Source organism: Lupinus angustifolius, chromosome LG08, assembly GCF_001865875.1.
Source record: "Lupinus angustifolius cultivar Tanjil chromosome LG08, LupAngTanjil_v1.0, whole genome shotgun sequence".
NCBI classification, from domain to species: Eukaryota; Viridiplantae; Streptophyta; class Magnoliopsida; order Fabales; family Fabaceae; genus Lupinus; species Lupinus angustifolius.
The window spans coordinates 10,700,588-10,715,501 of NC_032016.1; the positions used below are offsets into that span (position 1 = coordinate 10,700,588).

The 14,914-nt window shown below is 33.5% G+C and overlaps 2 protein-coding genes across 2 annotated transcripts; both read left to right on the forward strand.

Moving 5' to 3' along the window:
• On the forward strand, positions 51-3,986 carry LOC109353541 (probable WRKY transcription factor 72). Its single transcript, XM_019595859.1, has 4 exons — positions 51-219; positions 1,035-1,529; positions 2,454-2,567; positions 2,927-3,986. Exons 1-4 carry the CDS (start codon positions 121-123, stop codon positions 3,875-3,877), a joined length of 1,659 nt encoding a protein of 552 aa, XP_019451404.1. The 5' UTR covers positions 51-120; the 3' UTR covers positions 3,878-3,986.
• Positions 5,712-10,025, forward strand: LOC109353426 (3-dehydroquinate synthase homolog). Its single transcript, XM_019595696.1, has 9 exons — positions 5,712-6,098; positions 7,142-7,308; positions 7,807-7,905; positions 7,976-8,044; positions 8,123-8,263; positions 8,353-8,442; positions 8,877-9,044; positions 9,577-9,652; positions 9,744-10,025. The coding sequence occupies exons 1-9, from the start codon at positions 5,738-5,740 to the stop codon at positions 9,869-9,871; spliced, it is 1,299 nt and encodes a 432-aa protein (XP_019451241.1). The 5' UTR covers positions 5,712-5,737; the 3' UTR covers positions 9,872-10,025.

The window sequence follows — 14,914 nt, forward strand, 5'->3', positions numbered from 1 at the left end:
GTTATGAATTCCAATAAAAACTTTCTATACTTTTGTTCCTTAATAGAAACTAGTGCAAAGTCTCTCTCTCTCTCTTTCTATATATATGTATGGAGTTATGTGAGAATAGTAATTGAGAACATGTCAGAGATTTCAAGTCTTTGTGGTATAAATATAGAAGATAAGAGAGTTCCTTCAATTTTCTCTGAAGAAAATTGCATAACTCAAATGGATGCAAAGGTACACCAATTCTTTCATTCAATTTATGTACATAATATGCATATTTGATCCTTTATTATCATGGCTATAAAGTATTGGTATAAACCATGTAATAGTAGTTAAATATGTTAATATTTAATTAATTTACATCATTTTCCTCAATGCAAAACTTATATCCAGAAGTTTGGTTTCTGTCTCAACTGAATTCATAATAAATATCTCTTTTTTTGGTTGAATTTAATTGTGTTCATAATATTTTGGTTTCATTCAAAATATGGATTTTTAATAGAAACTTAGCTAGGCACAGAAAATTTATTATTCTTTGTTAAGGTGAAAGAACAAGACCTGCATAATAGACTCTTAAGAAATCTAATGCTTATGACTTAGACTTAGCATGATAGAACTTTATGTTTCTTTGATATTTCATCTACACCATCATTATTCAAAATATATATATATATATATTCCTTTAAGAAAAATTGTAAGAAGATTATGCAAATTGTTTGAGATCAATCATGAGGAGGATGGGGAACTACTCATATTATCATATTAAGGCATAATTCATGAAACATAATTTAAGAATTTAAAAGAACTATTTTTATTTTTATCTGAAACTATTTATGTCTTTAAAATCTACATAAAACTATTTTCGAAACTTTGTATTATTTCAGCCTCTAAATAGATTATTAGTTGATCATTTATTTTGTATTGGACAGACACTCTTTATGCTCAGTTTAATACAAATTTTAAACATAATGGACTTTTGCTTTTAATAAAAAAATTGATGAAGATTGTGTACTAAGTAATTTATGTATATGTTTTTTTCTTAAATCTAGGAAGATAAACTCAAATCTACCAAAGCTGAAATGGGAGAGGTGAAAGAAGAAAATGAAAGATTGAAGATGATGCTAGAGAATGTTGAAAAGGATTACCACTCTCTTAAACTTCTTTTCTTTGATATTCTTAATAGAGAAGCACCCAACAAAGGTGTAGAAGATTCATATACTTCTCCTAATGAAGTAGAAGAACCTAAGTTTGTGTCACTTTGTCTTGGAAGAACCCCAAAGGAGCCTAAAAAAGAAGACAAAACTAGTAACTCTAGTAAACCTAAAGAAAATGAAGATTTGGAAGACAACCTTAAACTTGGTTTGGAGCTTGTTTCTGATCATAGTCCTATGAACAACTCAGAAGAAGTAAAGAAAGCAGAAAGAGGAGGAACATGTTCAAGAAATATATTAGTAAGGACCAAAGATAGTGTTGATGAAATTTTGGAACAAATTCCTACAAAAAGAGCTAGAGTTTGTGTGAGAGCTAGATGTGATACTCCCACGGTTAGTGCTCATCAAAAGTTATATTGTCAATACCCTCAGAAGGTATTAAATTTAGACATCTAAAACTGAGCATCGCCTGCGGGCGGGCGCACCCGCATAACCGCATTTTTTTGCGGGCAAGACATACAAATTTTGCCCATTTGCCCGTTTTGCTCGACCTGTTTTGTCCGCCAAGTTTGCGGGCATTTCCGTTGGGCATGCGGGTGGCCCGTAAACATAATTTAAAGAAAAAGTAAGAAAATTTTAAATAAGTTATGATATAATGTGATTTTTAATTCCTAAAAAATGGTAATCTAATGTGATTTGTTAAACTTCATATAAAATATAAAAAAATTGTTATTTTTTTATCTTCAACTACTTTATTTAATTTCATTTCATTTATTATATGAATTGTTTATTTTTTTTAATTATTCAACAATGTCCGCGGGCTGCCCGCAAGCCCATTAGCCCGTTTTAAAACGAGCAGGACATTGAATTTTGTCCGTTAAATCAAAGCGGCATATCCGCGTCCGCTTAAATTTTTGCAGGTATTTATGAGCACGGGCTAAACGGACCGGACAGTCGGCTTTACCATCTCTAATTAAATTACCATTGAAGATACAGTTATGTTGTTTTTATCATAATCATGATGGGACACAAGCACATAATTGTAGTCATGATATGATTGAACATATTATTAAAACCATAATATCATGGTCTCAACTCTGGTTACGGACTATAATTTAAAGTTATTGGAACAACTATTGTAGAAAACTTTTCCGAAAAATATTTCTTCCTATAATGTATAACCATGTCTTACAAAAATTAAAGTTGTGTGAAATAGTTATCCATATTATACCTATAGAGGTTTCTATAAAAATATAGTTTTAATAGCATTGTAGTATTTTTGATGTGTAATAGTAATTTTGAATGGTTTTGAAACAGATGCATGATGGTTGCCAATGGAGGAAATATGGACAGAAGATATCAAAAGGAAATCCATGTCCAAGGGCATACTATCGTTGCACTGTTGCTGCAGCATGTCCTGTCAGGAAACAGGTATTTCATTAAATTATTCGGTGTTGAGTGTTTTAAATTGTGGTTGTGGTTGCAATTGCAGTCAGTCACAGTTGTGGTTATTATGATTGTGGATATTGTGGCTGTTGTGGTGTGAATTATTTTGTGATTAAAAAATACTTTTGAATTTGATACAATCCGGTGCGGCCAAAATGCGGTCTGCGGTCTGCAGTCCAATGTGACTGCATAATTGTGATTCGGCGGTTGCGACAGTCACCGCAACTGCAATATTGCGGCTGCATCACGTGATGCGGTCGGTTCGCAATTTGAATCAAGGATGGTGTCAAATATAATGTTCAAAATTTGATTTGAATACTCACAACTTTGGTGCATGAATATAGGTACAAAGATGTGCTGAGGATATGTCAATTTTAATCACTACATATGAAGGAAGCCACAACCATCCACTTCCTGTTTCAGCCACAGCCATGGCTTCAACAACCTCTGCTGCTGCTTCCATGCTATTGTCAGGTTCTTCAACATCTCAGCCCGAAAATCGTCACAATTCCGCGCCTTTCGGAAATGCTCCTACACTACTCAATGGTCTAAATTTCAGTCATTTTGATCAACCAAGTGTAAAACAAGCCTTCTTACCAAACCCTGCCTCACAGAATTTGTTCCCAACAATCACTCTAGACCTCACTTCATCCTCCAAAACAACTAATTTCAATCGTTTATCTTCGACCTACACTTCGACGCCGAGATTTCATCCTTTAAGTCTAAGTTTCTGCCCTCCAGAACCCAACATTATACCATCATTTTGGGGTAAGGGAGTCCCTAATATAGGCACAATGACAGTTAACAAAACCCACATTAGGCCAGTCAATATTGGAAACCAATTTCAAGAACATATCTATCATAACTGCATCAAGAACCAAACTCCTTTCAATGAGGCTTTGGCAGAAACACTCACCAAAGCAATTAGTACCGATCCGAGTCTTCGTTCCGCGATAGCAGCCGCAGTTTCATCGATAGGCAGGCAAGGATCAATCAATGCTAAGCAAGTAGGAGAAGAGATTCTAGGTTCAGGTTTGAGCTTGAGACTTGGGGAGCATCCTCAATATCCTTCTTCCAATCACTTGAACCAAAATGGAAAAGGATGCTTAGCAGGCTATTTCAACAGATCATCATCGTCACCATCATCATCGAGTTCCAAGGTTGGAAATTTCATGCTTCTCCAACCTCCACAACCATTTTCTATATCCAAGAGAAGCACACTTCCTTCCAATGTTGATCCCATCAACCATTGGATTCCGGAAATAGGCCATATGTACTCCAAAACTACCTTGTAGAAGGTCCTTCAATTTCCTAGGATGTCGAAATAGGACATAAAACATAGGACAAAGCTCCTATAAAGTGAGTTTGTCTCTAAAGTGAGCAAGAGTGGATCTATTCTCGATTTAAGAAAGTGCGCATAAATCTCAACTTGCTGAATAATTTAAGGGGGTGAATTCACTCTTGCTCACAAACTCGCTTTCGAGGAGTTTTCCCCCGAAAACATAAGATTTGAATTAACAAAAAAAGAATTGCTACCAATAAATCTTGTCATTCTTGACATAAGTACCAAAATCTTGTTTTTGCAACAATCAATCACAGCTTCAAAATGGCAAATTTACTTAATGGAATATAAAAGCTGCTTAAAGCTTATCCTTTGGGTAGCTATTGTTATGAACCAATTCTCCTTGAAGCATAAAGTATTAGGTGAAAACTTGTGAATATTTTTTTTATATCTAACATGCTCCATCATGAAAGAACTCTGAAAGAGTGATGTTACACTAATAAGCACACAATATTGTTATGGATGTGAAAATCATATGGAACTTTAGTGGAAAAGTTAATGAACATAACATGGTTGTAAGGCTTTTCAGTGGTCACAATAGTAGTGTGTTAGGAGTCTCATGTTAAGTAGAATTACAGACTCAATATGATACTTAAGTCATGAAGCTCTTCCATATAATAAATTAGTATTTTGGGTTAAACTCTCCTCATGTGTTTAAATCTTATATCTACAGTTCCATTTCTTATGAGTAGCATAGTTAGAGTATAGTTAGATATTCATGGTAATAAATTGTGGTTATAGTTGTTGCATTTATTGCAACTACAAAAAATTGTGGGAAAATAGAACAATTTCTATTGCAAATAGTGTTATGAAACTCTTGTCATGATTATTATTTACTCTAACATGAGGTTACCATCTACAATTTATGAGTAACGTGGTCAATGTTATTTAACTAGTATATTCATTACCTTACGAGTAATGAATTAATATTTGTAATTAGAATATTCTTCATCACGTATTGCTCATAAGAATTAAACTCTCGATCTATTAATTTACCTTGATATGCAACATGATATTACAATATTGGATTAAAGTCTTCTCGATCGATTGAACAAGCTAGTTACTAATTAACTATTAGTATATTACTATTATTTTATTATTATATATAAATCACATATTGGTGTGGAAACAACTTTAATGGTGGAAGGAGGGAGGCATGATGTCAAAGTTAATTAACACATAAGTGTAATGTGAATTTTTATTTTAGTTTACCATAATAACACATAGGGGTTATTTTAATGTCATCTCCACATTTTTGTTGCTAATATCTATGTACATTGATGATAGAGATCTAAGATTTTAGAGTAAACTACATTTACATTCCATTAGTTTTACTGAAATTATACGAACTATCCCTCATTTTTTTACACCTACACAAACTTCCCCTAATTTTTATACTTTCGTTACACTGACCACCTCTGCATAAGAAGTAAGTGTAATATTTTAAACAAAAAATATGATAAATGCAATTAAGTTAAACAAAACATGATATATTGTGTGAGAGGTCTATGTAGGTGTAGAAAAGTGAGAGATTGTTTGTGTAATTTCACTAAAACTAAGAGGTATCCGTCTTATTTACTCAAGAGTTTGTAGTGTAGCACAATATTCATCATTGATTTGCATTACTTTATTCGAGAGTCAACGATACTTAATAAATCATATCAATATTATATTAGTCGTGTATATATATTAAATCCAAGATTTATATATAATTACTATACCATTAATTATATATAAAACTCATAATTGATTTATTTTTTCTTATATGTTAAGTGACACATGTTTTTTAGTGACAAATATCAGAAAAGAAGAGATGAGTTTGGTGTCTCAACAGTTCTGTTTCTCCGTCCGTACTCACATTTCACTTCTTCTTCCACCAACACCAACTTTTTCTTCTTCATTCTTCACTCCACCAACTATTAATTCTACAACAACAACAACAACAACAAATTTGAATTCTTTTTATTATTCTTACAAGACCCATTTGCACCATAACAATTGTTCCATCTCAATGTCTTCTTCGTTGGAGGATGATGATATAGGAAAAAGAGAATACACGAAAAGAGTGTGGATATGGACTCAAAATCAACATGTCATGACGTCAGCAGTTGAAAGAGGATGGAACACTTTCATTTTCCCATCACATCTTCAACACCTTGCTCATCATTGGTCATGTAATCTAACCTCTCCTTTTTTATAACAGAGTTTGTTGTTCCCGACCATGTTAATTGTCTCATACCAATAAAAACATGTTATGTTTATTAAATTTTTAAATATTATTGTTGTTTTTTGTTTTATTATAATTGGTTCGGCATAACAGCATATGTCTATTTTTTTTTAACTAAGTCTCACATTGTATGTCTTATTCTCTCGACCTCTGATCATTGTCACAATTGAGATTGTATCAATTGCATTTTCTCAGGATTATCTACGACTGCAACCACAATTTAAAATCCTAACGAGCTATAATTTGTTGAACCTAACACTTACTACTATCACTACCCTTCACTTGCAATGTTTAAAGAACTTGGGCATGAGAAGTTGAGAATAACAAAAGTTCCTAAATTTCATGTGACCCCAAATTTTACAATCATTTAGGATGCTACCAATATACCTTGGCTGCATTTTGGAGGATACTAACTCCTTTATGAACTTGCTGGAATTTGATTCCATGGATGAGCTACATGATCCTTCTTCTGCCATTGATCTTCTTCCAGTTAAAAATGCATCAATATCTTTAGAGTTCTTTTTATATATGTCAACTGTTGAACGTAGTGTCCAATGTTTTAAATTGTGGTTGCAGTTGTAGTTATTCGGCTGTTGTGCTATGATTTTGTTTGTAAGTATGATAGGTTGCGACAACCACGATATTACGGAAGCATCAGATGATACCATGGTAGTGCCTAAAAATTGATATAGTAGGCAATGCCTGCCTAAGAACTTCTTGTGTAGCATTACTCCTTTTCTTTTTCTTCTTTATAGTTCGTTTCTTTACAAATGTGTTAATAGATGCTTGGATGATAGTGTACAAATGTGTACACATATACCCTTTCTTTTTGTTTATGTTCCAGTTTCTATTCTAATGCTCATGAATATATAACAATTTTTTTTTATATGTACATGTTTATGGTGATGAATGCAATGTAGTTTAAATTATGTTGGTGAAGTGTGTGTCTAACTTTCGGAATTTGGAATTTTGGCCATGTTGGGGGTACAGCTATTGCCGTAATATGCCCTCTTTTTGTTGATGAAGGAGAGATTATGGATGGAGAGAATAAAAGGGTAGCCACAATTTTTGACGTTTCGACTCCAGAGGAACTCGAGAGACTTAGACCCGAGGATGTGCAGGCAGAGAACGTTGTAGTGAATTTACGAGATTGGCAGGTATACTCAGTGCATATTGCTCTAAGAATTGTTATGGAATAGTTTGCGTGCGTGTCACCATTGATTACTTTGTCTGTAACTCATACCACTTAGCTTTACTGGAAGATATGATCGACTTGCTTTTCTACTTGACAAAGTGTGGTTAATGCATATCTACTTTTTCAACAAATCTCTTATATTCGGAGCTACGAGTTTTTGCATGTTACGCTAGTTTTGGCCCTTGGTTTTATTTAGAAGCGACATTCAGATTATGGCATTTGCAATCAATGCGTTGTTATCGACGTATTTCAACCATAATATTATGTCAGAATGTATATTGTTCACATTGTGACAGTTAGTATGACATGTTATGTTTTCTACGTCTCCTCGATAAACTTTCTTTTTCTGTCTTGATCATATGTAACTTGTATTTTTGCAAGAAAAGCTTGCATTGTCTTTTAATTGTTAAATACGATAATAATTCATTTTCAATAGTTTTCCTTATATGCAATTGCTTAGGTAATACCTGCAGAGAATATAATTGCTGCATTTCACAACAGCCAAAAGACGGTGTTTTCCATCTCCAGTAATACATCTGAAGCACAGATCTTTCTTGAGGTATATACTAATACTCTCTTGCTTACAGCTTTTACTCTCTCCTGATAATTGCGCCCTTCGGATTTTGTAGGCACTTGAACATGGCTTAGATGGCATAGTTTTGAAAGTAGAAGATGTTGAACCTGTTCTCAAGTTAAAGGTAATTTGTACCTAGGTAAAGCCGTAAAGCTTCTTGAGCGATGAGGCTTGACCTCATATTTCAGTCGAAAATTTTCAGGAATATTTTGACCGAAGAATGGAAGAAAGCAATCTTTTGAGCTTGACAAAAGCCACTGTGACACGTGTTGAAGTAGCTGGAATGGGGGATCGTGTTTGTGTAGACCTCTGCAGTCTCATGAGACCCGGGGAAGGACTTCTGGTAAAAATCTGTTTCCTCTGCAAATTTTAAATATTTTCGCGGCTAATCAACTGAAGCTTCCATTCTTGTGGACCAAATGTTTTACACAGGTTGGATCTTTTGCCAGAGGATTATTTCTTGTCCACTCGGAATGCTTGGAGTCAAGTTACATCGCAAGCAGGCCTTTTCGGGTGAATGCAGTAAGTTGTGCATCCGAGTCTTGAGCTTGAGATTAGTATATACCTTGCCCTTTAACCTTGTAGTAAATTTCCTCTCCTATATTCACAATTCACAACAGTGGAGTGAAAAGTTTTTTTGTAAAGAATGTGTGTTATTCTCACCATCTAATAAACATTAATGTAAAATATTTTTAAGATTTGGCAGAATTAAAAATCACTATAAGATTTGTTTTTTGCTATGGCATATAAATGATTTTAAATAATATGGAAGGTTCATAACATTTTCTTGTATATTTCGGGAAGTTCTTTTTTCGGTTTGCACTAAATCAGGATTCTTTTACTTTTCAAAGCAGACTTTGGTCGCGCTTTTAGTCTAAAAATTACATAACTCTTGAATCTTTATGTGTTCAGAAGTTCTCAGAATCCTTTTAACAAATTTCTGCTCATCATAATAGGGACCAGTACATGCCTATATTGCTGTTCCAGGAGGTAAAACATGCTACCTGTCGGAACTAAAATCCGGAAAAGAAGTAATTGTAGTTGATCAGCAGGGTAAGCAACGAACTGCAATTGTCGGGCGCGTAAAGATAGAGACCAGACCACTAATCCTTGTGGAGGCAAAGGTTTGTACATGTCTATTAGCAAAATAAGTTTGTGCCTTTGTGGAATATCAATCTAATCTAATAAATAAAAAATAGCGGCCCAGTGTACGAGGCTCCAACTTAATAGGATCTGAGGAGGGTAGATGTACGTAGCCTTATTTCCGTAAACGGAGAGGTTATTTCCAGGATTCTATTATGTAGTATGTTATGGTATCATCCGAAAAAACTTTTATATTTGGCAGCCTATTTAACTTGCACTTTTAGTCTACTATACTGGAGATCGTACCATACCACGAACTGCATTGTCTTAGTATCTTGGATCTATCAGCAAAATGTAAACCATAAACTTGGATGCATGAAATGGAAAATGCTCTTCCGGTATTATCTATGATCGATATACGCCGTTAAGGTTCTTTAAGATGTCGATAAAATGGAAAAATGCTTCAAATACGAACTTGGGATTGCGCAACACCATTAAAGATTTATCAGTCTTTTGGTTCATTTATTGCTCATTGCTGATACTGATTTGGTAAGAATAATTGTATGATTTCAGAGAGACTCAGATGATAAAACTTTCAGCATCCTTTTGCAGAATGCAGAAACAGTAGCATTAATTTGTCCCCTCAAAGGTAGTTAAATCTGTTTCTCTATATATATTTTTTGCAAATATGATTAATTTTCTTAACTTTCCTAAAGTGTTATTTGTTTTATCCTATTCAGAAAATACAGTGTTAAAAACAGCAGTTCCTGTTACATCACTAAAAGTTGGAGATGAAGTTTTGTTGAGAGTACAAGGAGGGGCTAGACATACAGGAATAGAGATTCAAGAGTTCATAGTTGAGAATTGAACAATTGACAATGTTTTAAATTATGAAATTCATTCGGTTTGTGTGGTTTAGGACAGACTTTGTGACATGCTTTTGAGACGGTAGTAGATCTTTGTCTGCCGAAGACATGAAAAGGTGTAACTTATCATACCTTCATGATTGCAAACCAAACTACCAATCAATGCATATGTAGTGTTATTAAAATTGGATCGGCTAATGATTCGGTCACAGTATTTGGTCGATAAAATCTGGTTGGATCAATGGTTGGACCGATCGACTTGGTTTATATCAAAAAATTTAAAAATATTATAGTTATCACAAATAAGTTGAAAACATTATCAATTAACATAAGCTTTCTGATTTAATTGCAACAAAAGCGTACAAATGAATTTAAAATTCAATTAAATTTAACATAGGTTTTATATTAATGTTTTGTTTGCCAAAATTAACAATAGTGTTATTTGCCTAATTTACATTTATTATCTTTATAATAATTTCACTCATTGTGTCTTAATTAATATAACAAACAAGATAAAGTTGTAAAATTAGTCATAATGTTGTTTTTATTTTTCAAAGATATGGATTATTTTTCTGGAAAAAAACTTAAAAGGGAACTAATATAATTTGGTTAGGAAATAAAAAAGACGGACAGATAGCTCCGTACTCTTGAAGAGATTAATTCATTACTCAAAATGCGAGAATAATATAAAAAATATTAACTTCACCTCATTTTCATGATAGCTTGCATTGGAAAACTAAACACTTCATTTATACACACAATAACTTTCTCACAACTATAACATCACCCTAATTTTTATAAAATTGTAATATTTATATATTAACAATGTAAATGTTTATACACATTCATTATATCATTTACCATTTATTTATTTAAGTTACTTTTTTAAATAATCAATCATAATTAAAAAAATGACCACTAAATAAATAAATTAAAAGTGACTTATAGATAGATAGATATGGAGGCTGTATACATTAAATAAATACACTAATTCTTATAATAATTTCACTCATTTAAACATCTTCAGTCAATTTAAATTGTCTTGTTTTTCCTTTGATTTCCAACTTTGATCGGTTCTCAAATTTGTCTTGATAGAAAGTGAAAGATTTAATAAATCTCAACCACACATTTGTGAATTTTCTTAAGATATTTCTAGATCTAGTTTATAAGCAATGAATATTATAAAAATAATTTTCTTAGATGATTTTCCTCATTACTTTTCTCGGTCATTCAACATGACACACAAATAATGTAGTATAGTTATCAATTGGGCTAGTTAAACCCATTTGGGTTGGGCCAATTTTGTTACAGGCTAATAATTTTAACACTTCCTTTAATAGTTGCAGGCTAATAATATTTTATCGAGTTGGTCCATTTCTTCTTTTTTTATTTTCATTTTAAAAATGCATCAAAATCATTATAAAAATTAAAATAAAAATATTAAATCAAGAAATAACTTAAATAATTTATCTACCCTCGTTCTGTTTAGTGTATATATACCAAGGTATAAAAGAAACTTACACTACTCATGAATCACTCACTTAAAATTTGAAATCTATCTAATATAATTTATGTTTTTTAAGTATGAACATACGTATATTTTGTCACTATCAATGACTCTATAAAATAGTGACATTATATAGTATAATACATGTGAAGATAACATCAAGTAATAAAAATTAAAAAAAAGTTTAAGCCTAAATATTATTAATATAAATCTAGTAGTGCTTTTAGCATCATAATTGTCTCCACCCCAATCGTTTTTCATTATATCTAAACAAGCCTATAGTCATTTGAGGATAAATAGAATAAGCTAAGCCTATTGTTTTTATTGGTGCTTCAAGAAATATACAACAAAAGAGAGAAGTTTACAACAAAAGAGAACCAAGAAATACAAGCACATAGAGAACCAAAGAAAGGACTAGTAATAATAAACCAAACTAGCAAGTGGGTTAGAAACACAATAAACCAAGACATAGCAGAACCTTTGATTCTATAATTGATCTAAAGCTAAGACTTAAACTTTATCATATCTAGTAACTCCTCCAAACCCATCATCTTATTGTTAAAGACAATATCATTTTTACACCTCCATAAGGACCAAATTTCGGCCAACCAGATCACAAAACCAATCACTTTCTACCATTTAATAAAGATAAGGTGTTGAAACCAATGATATTTAGCTGACGATAGAAATACCCCCATAAGCCTCATCACTAGTAAAAAAGTTACCAAACTCTGTAGGAAAACTGATAAGAGAAAAAGAGATGATTAACAGTCTCCGGAGAATTCTGGCACCAAATGCACAAGACCTCATTTCCAGAAAGGTTACCACTCCTCTTGGTGAGGTTCCACTTACTAGAAATTCTATCCAAGATAATTTTCCAAACAAGAGCATGAGTCTTCAACATAACCTAGGATTTCCACAAAAGAATTTCACAATAACCGATTATGTTCACTAACCTCTTCCATTTGAAGGACATAACTTATTTTTATAAGGGAACTTTAATTTACTTGATTGGTCCAAAATATTAGTGTGCCTAAGCTCAATGGAACAGGTTCTAGTAAAACATATTGAAGTATAATTCAGCTTTGTGATGAAATTAGTTAAGTTTCCTAATATAGCTAGTTAGTTGGCAAGTTAGTTAGGATGAATAGCTATAAATATTAAGCTTTGTGTATTGTATTCGTAAGAAGAATTCTATTGATCTTTTAATAAAATTTCAGGCATATTCATTGAATCATTATCCTATCTTCTTCTCCTCTCTAAACCAACATTCATTCTTCTCTCTTTTCACTCTGCATTATTCTTTCTTTCTTTCTTGTTGATTGAAGCATATGCACTTGGTGTGCATACTGCATTATTCAAGAACAAAAGTTAACAGTGGTATCAAGAGCTCATTGATGAAGGTTGATTCTGTGTGAATCAAAGAAGGGACATGTGTGTGTGTGCACTCGAAAAGAAGGAAGGGACAGAAGCAAGAGAAGGAGTTTGAAAATGGCAAACAGTAGTGGGTTCTCCATGACACTTCCCATTTTAGATATCAAGAACTAAGATAGATGGAGGAATCATATGAAGGATATATTTGGATTCCAAGAAGTGCTTGAGATAGTGCAGAAAGGCTATCAAGAGATTGGAGATGGTGCAACTGAAGCTCAAAGAGCAATATACCATGAAGCAAAGAAGAAGGATTGCAAGGCTCTATTCCTGATTTACCAAGGTGTTGATGCAGCAAATTATGAGAAAATAAATGGAGCTGAGACTGCAAAACAAGCTTGGGAGATCTTGGAGAAGAGCTATGAAGGTGCTGACAAAATCAAGAAGGTGAAATTGCAGAACCTTCGAAGGGAATATGAGGTCTTGTAGATGGAAGAAAATGATTTAATTGCTGACTACATGGCCAAGATTCTAACACTTACAAACCAGATGAGGTCATGTGGCTAAGCAATGAAGGAGAAGTCAATAGTTGAAAAAGTGTTAAGGACCCTCACTTGCAAGTATGATCATATAGTAGTTGCAATTGAGGAGTCCAAGAACCTAGAAGAATTAAAGATTGAGGAGTTGCAGGCCTCACTGCAGGCTCATGAATTGAGGCTGAAAGGAAGGAGTTCAAGTAGAGGCAGTGATCAAGCTTTGATGTCAAGACATACCAAGAAGAACTCTGAGAAATGGAATCAGAAAACCAAAGACAGAGGTCAAAACAGTAGATGGAGAGCCAATGAATCAGAATCATCAAGAAAATTTGATCATAAGGGTGCAAGAAATGGTGATATTAAGCAAGGAAAACATTCTCACAGAAACTCTGATGGCAGAAAGAAAGTAGATAAGAAAAAGCTACAATGTTACAATTTTAGAAACTATGGCCACTTTGCATCAGAGTGTAAATCCAACAAGTGGAAAAATTCAAGAGAATAAGAGGCAAGACTTGCAAAAGAAGAAAGCACAAATAGTTCTGATGGAGAACATTGCTTGCTGATGGCTACTACTGTGACTGAGCAAGGAAGTGGAGATTGCAATGAGTTCTGGTATCTTGACACTAGATGCTCAAACCATATGACTGGTAGGAGAGAATGGTTTGCACAACTTGATGAATCAGTGAAGAGCAAGGTGAAATTTGCAGACCATGGTGCCATTTCTGCAGAAGGAGTTGGAAGAATCTTGATTCAAAGATTGGATGGAAAAAGTGCATCAATTTCAAATGTTCTCTATGTACCAAAAATGAAGAACAACCTATTGAGTCTTGGTCAGCTCTTGGAGAAGGGATACAAGGTGATCATGCAAGATGGTGAACTGATCTTGTATGATAAAACAGAACAGAAGGTCTTGAAAGCACCTCTCTCATCAAACAGAACATTCAAGATCAAGATTCAAGTGGATGAGCAAACAAGTCTCAATGCAGAGATAGATCAAGATACTTGGTTGTGGCATTTGAGGTATGGACATTTAAATTTCAAAAGTTTAGAGTTGCTAAGCAAATGTGAAATTGTTGCAGGGCTGCCCTCTATTAAAACTCCAGAAACTTTGTGTGATGATTGCCTAACCAACAAGTTAACCAGAAGCACATTTGACTCAATAATTCCTACAAGAACAAAGAATCCTCTTGAGCTGGTGTATAGTGATGTGTGTGGCCCATTTGAAGAGGACTCAATTGGTGGTAATAGATACTTCCTAACCTTTATTGATGACTTCACAAGAAAGGTTTGGATTTATCTACTAAAGAAGAAGAGTGAAGTGTTTGAAAACTTCAGAAAATACAAGGCTCAAGTTGAGAAGAAAAGTGGTTTCAAACTCAAGCAACTCAGATCAGATGGTGGAGGTGAGTACAAGTCCTCTGAGTTTGATGATTTCTGCAGCAAGGAAGGAATTGTTCATGAAGTTATAGCTCCATATACACCTCAACACAATGGTGCTGCAGAAAGAGAAAACAGAACCATAATGAATATGATAAGAAGCATGTTGAGAACCAAGAATTTGCCAAAGAAATTATAGGGATAAGCTGCATCAACTGCTGTATACATCATCAATAGATGTCCAACAAAAAGAC

Coding starts and splice junctions, on each gene's coding strand:
- LOC109353426 (XM_019595696.1), top strand. CDS start 5,738: ATGAGTTTGGTGTCTCAACAGTTCTGTTTCTCCGTCCGTACTCACATT. Junction 7,906..7,975: donor AAGCACAGATCTTTCTTGAG/GTATATACTAAT, acceptor CGGATTTTGTAG/GCACTTGAACATGGCTTAGA. Junction 9,045..9,576: donor TAATCCTTGTGGAGGCAAAG/GTTTGTACATGT, acceptor GTATGATTTCAG/AGAGACTCAGATGATAAAAC.
- LOC109353541 (XM_019595859.1), top strand. CDS start 121: ATGTCAGAGATTTCAAGTCTTTGTGGTATAAATATAGAAGATAAGAGA. Junction 220..1,034: donor TAACTCAAATGGATGCAAAG/GTACACCAATTC, acceptor TCTTAAATCTAG/GAAGATAAACTCAAATCTAC. Junction 1,530..2,453: donor CTAGATGTGATACTCCCACG/GTTAGTGCTCAT, acceptor GTTTTGAAACAG/ATGCATGATGGTTGCCAATG.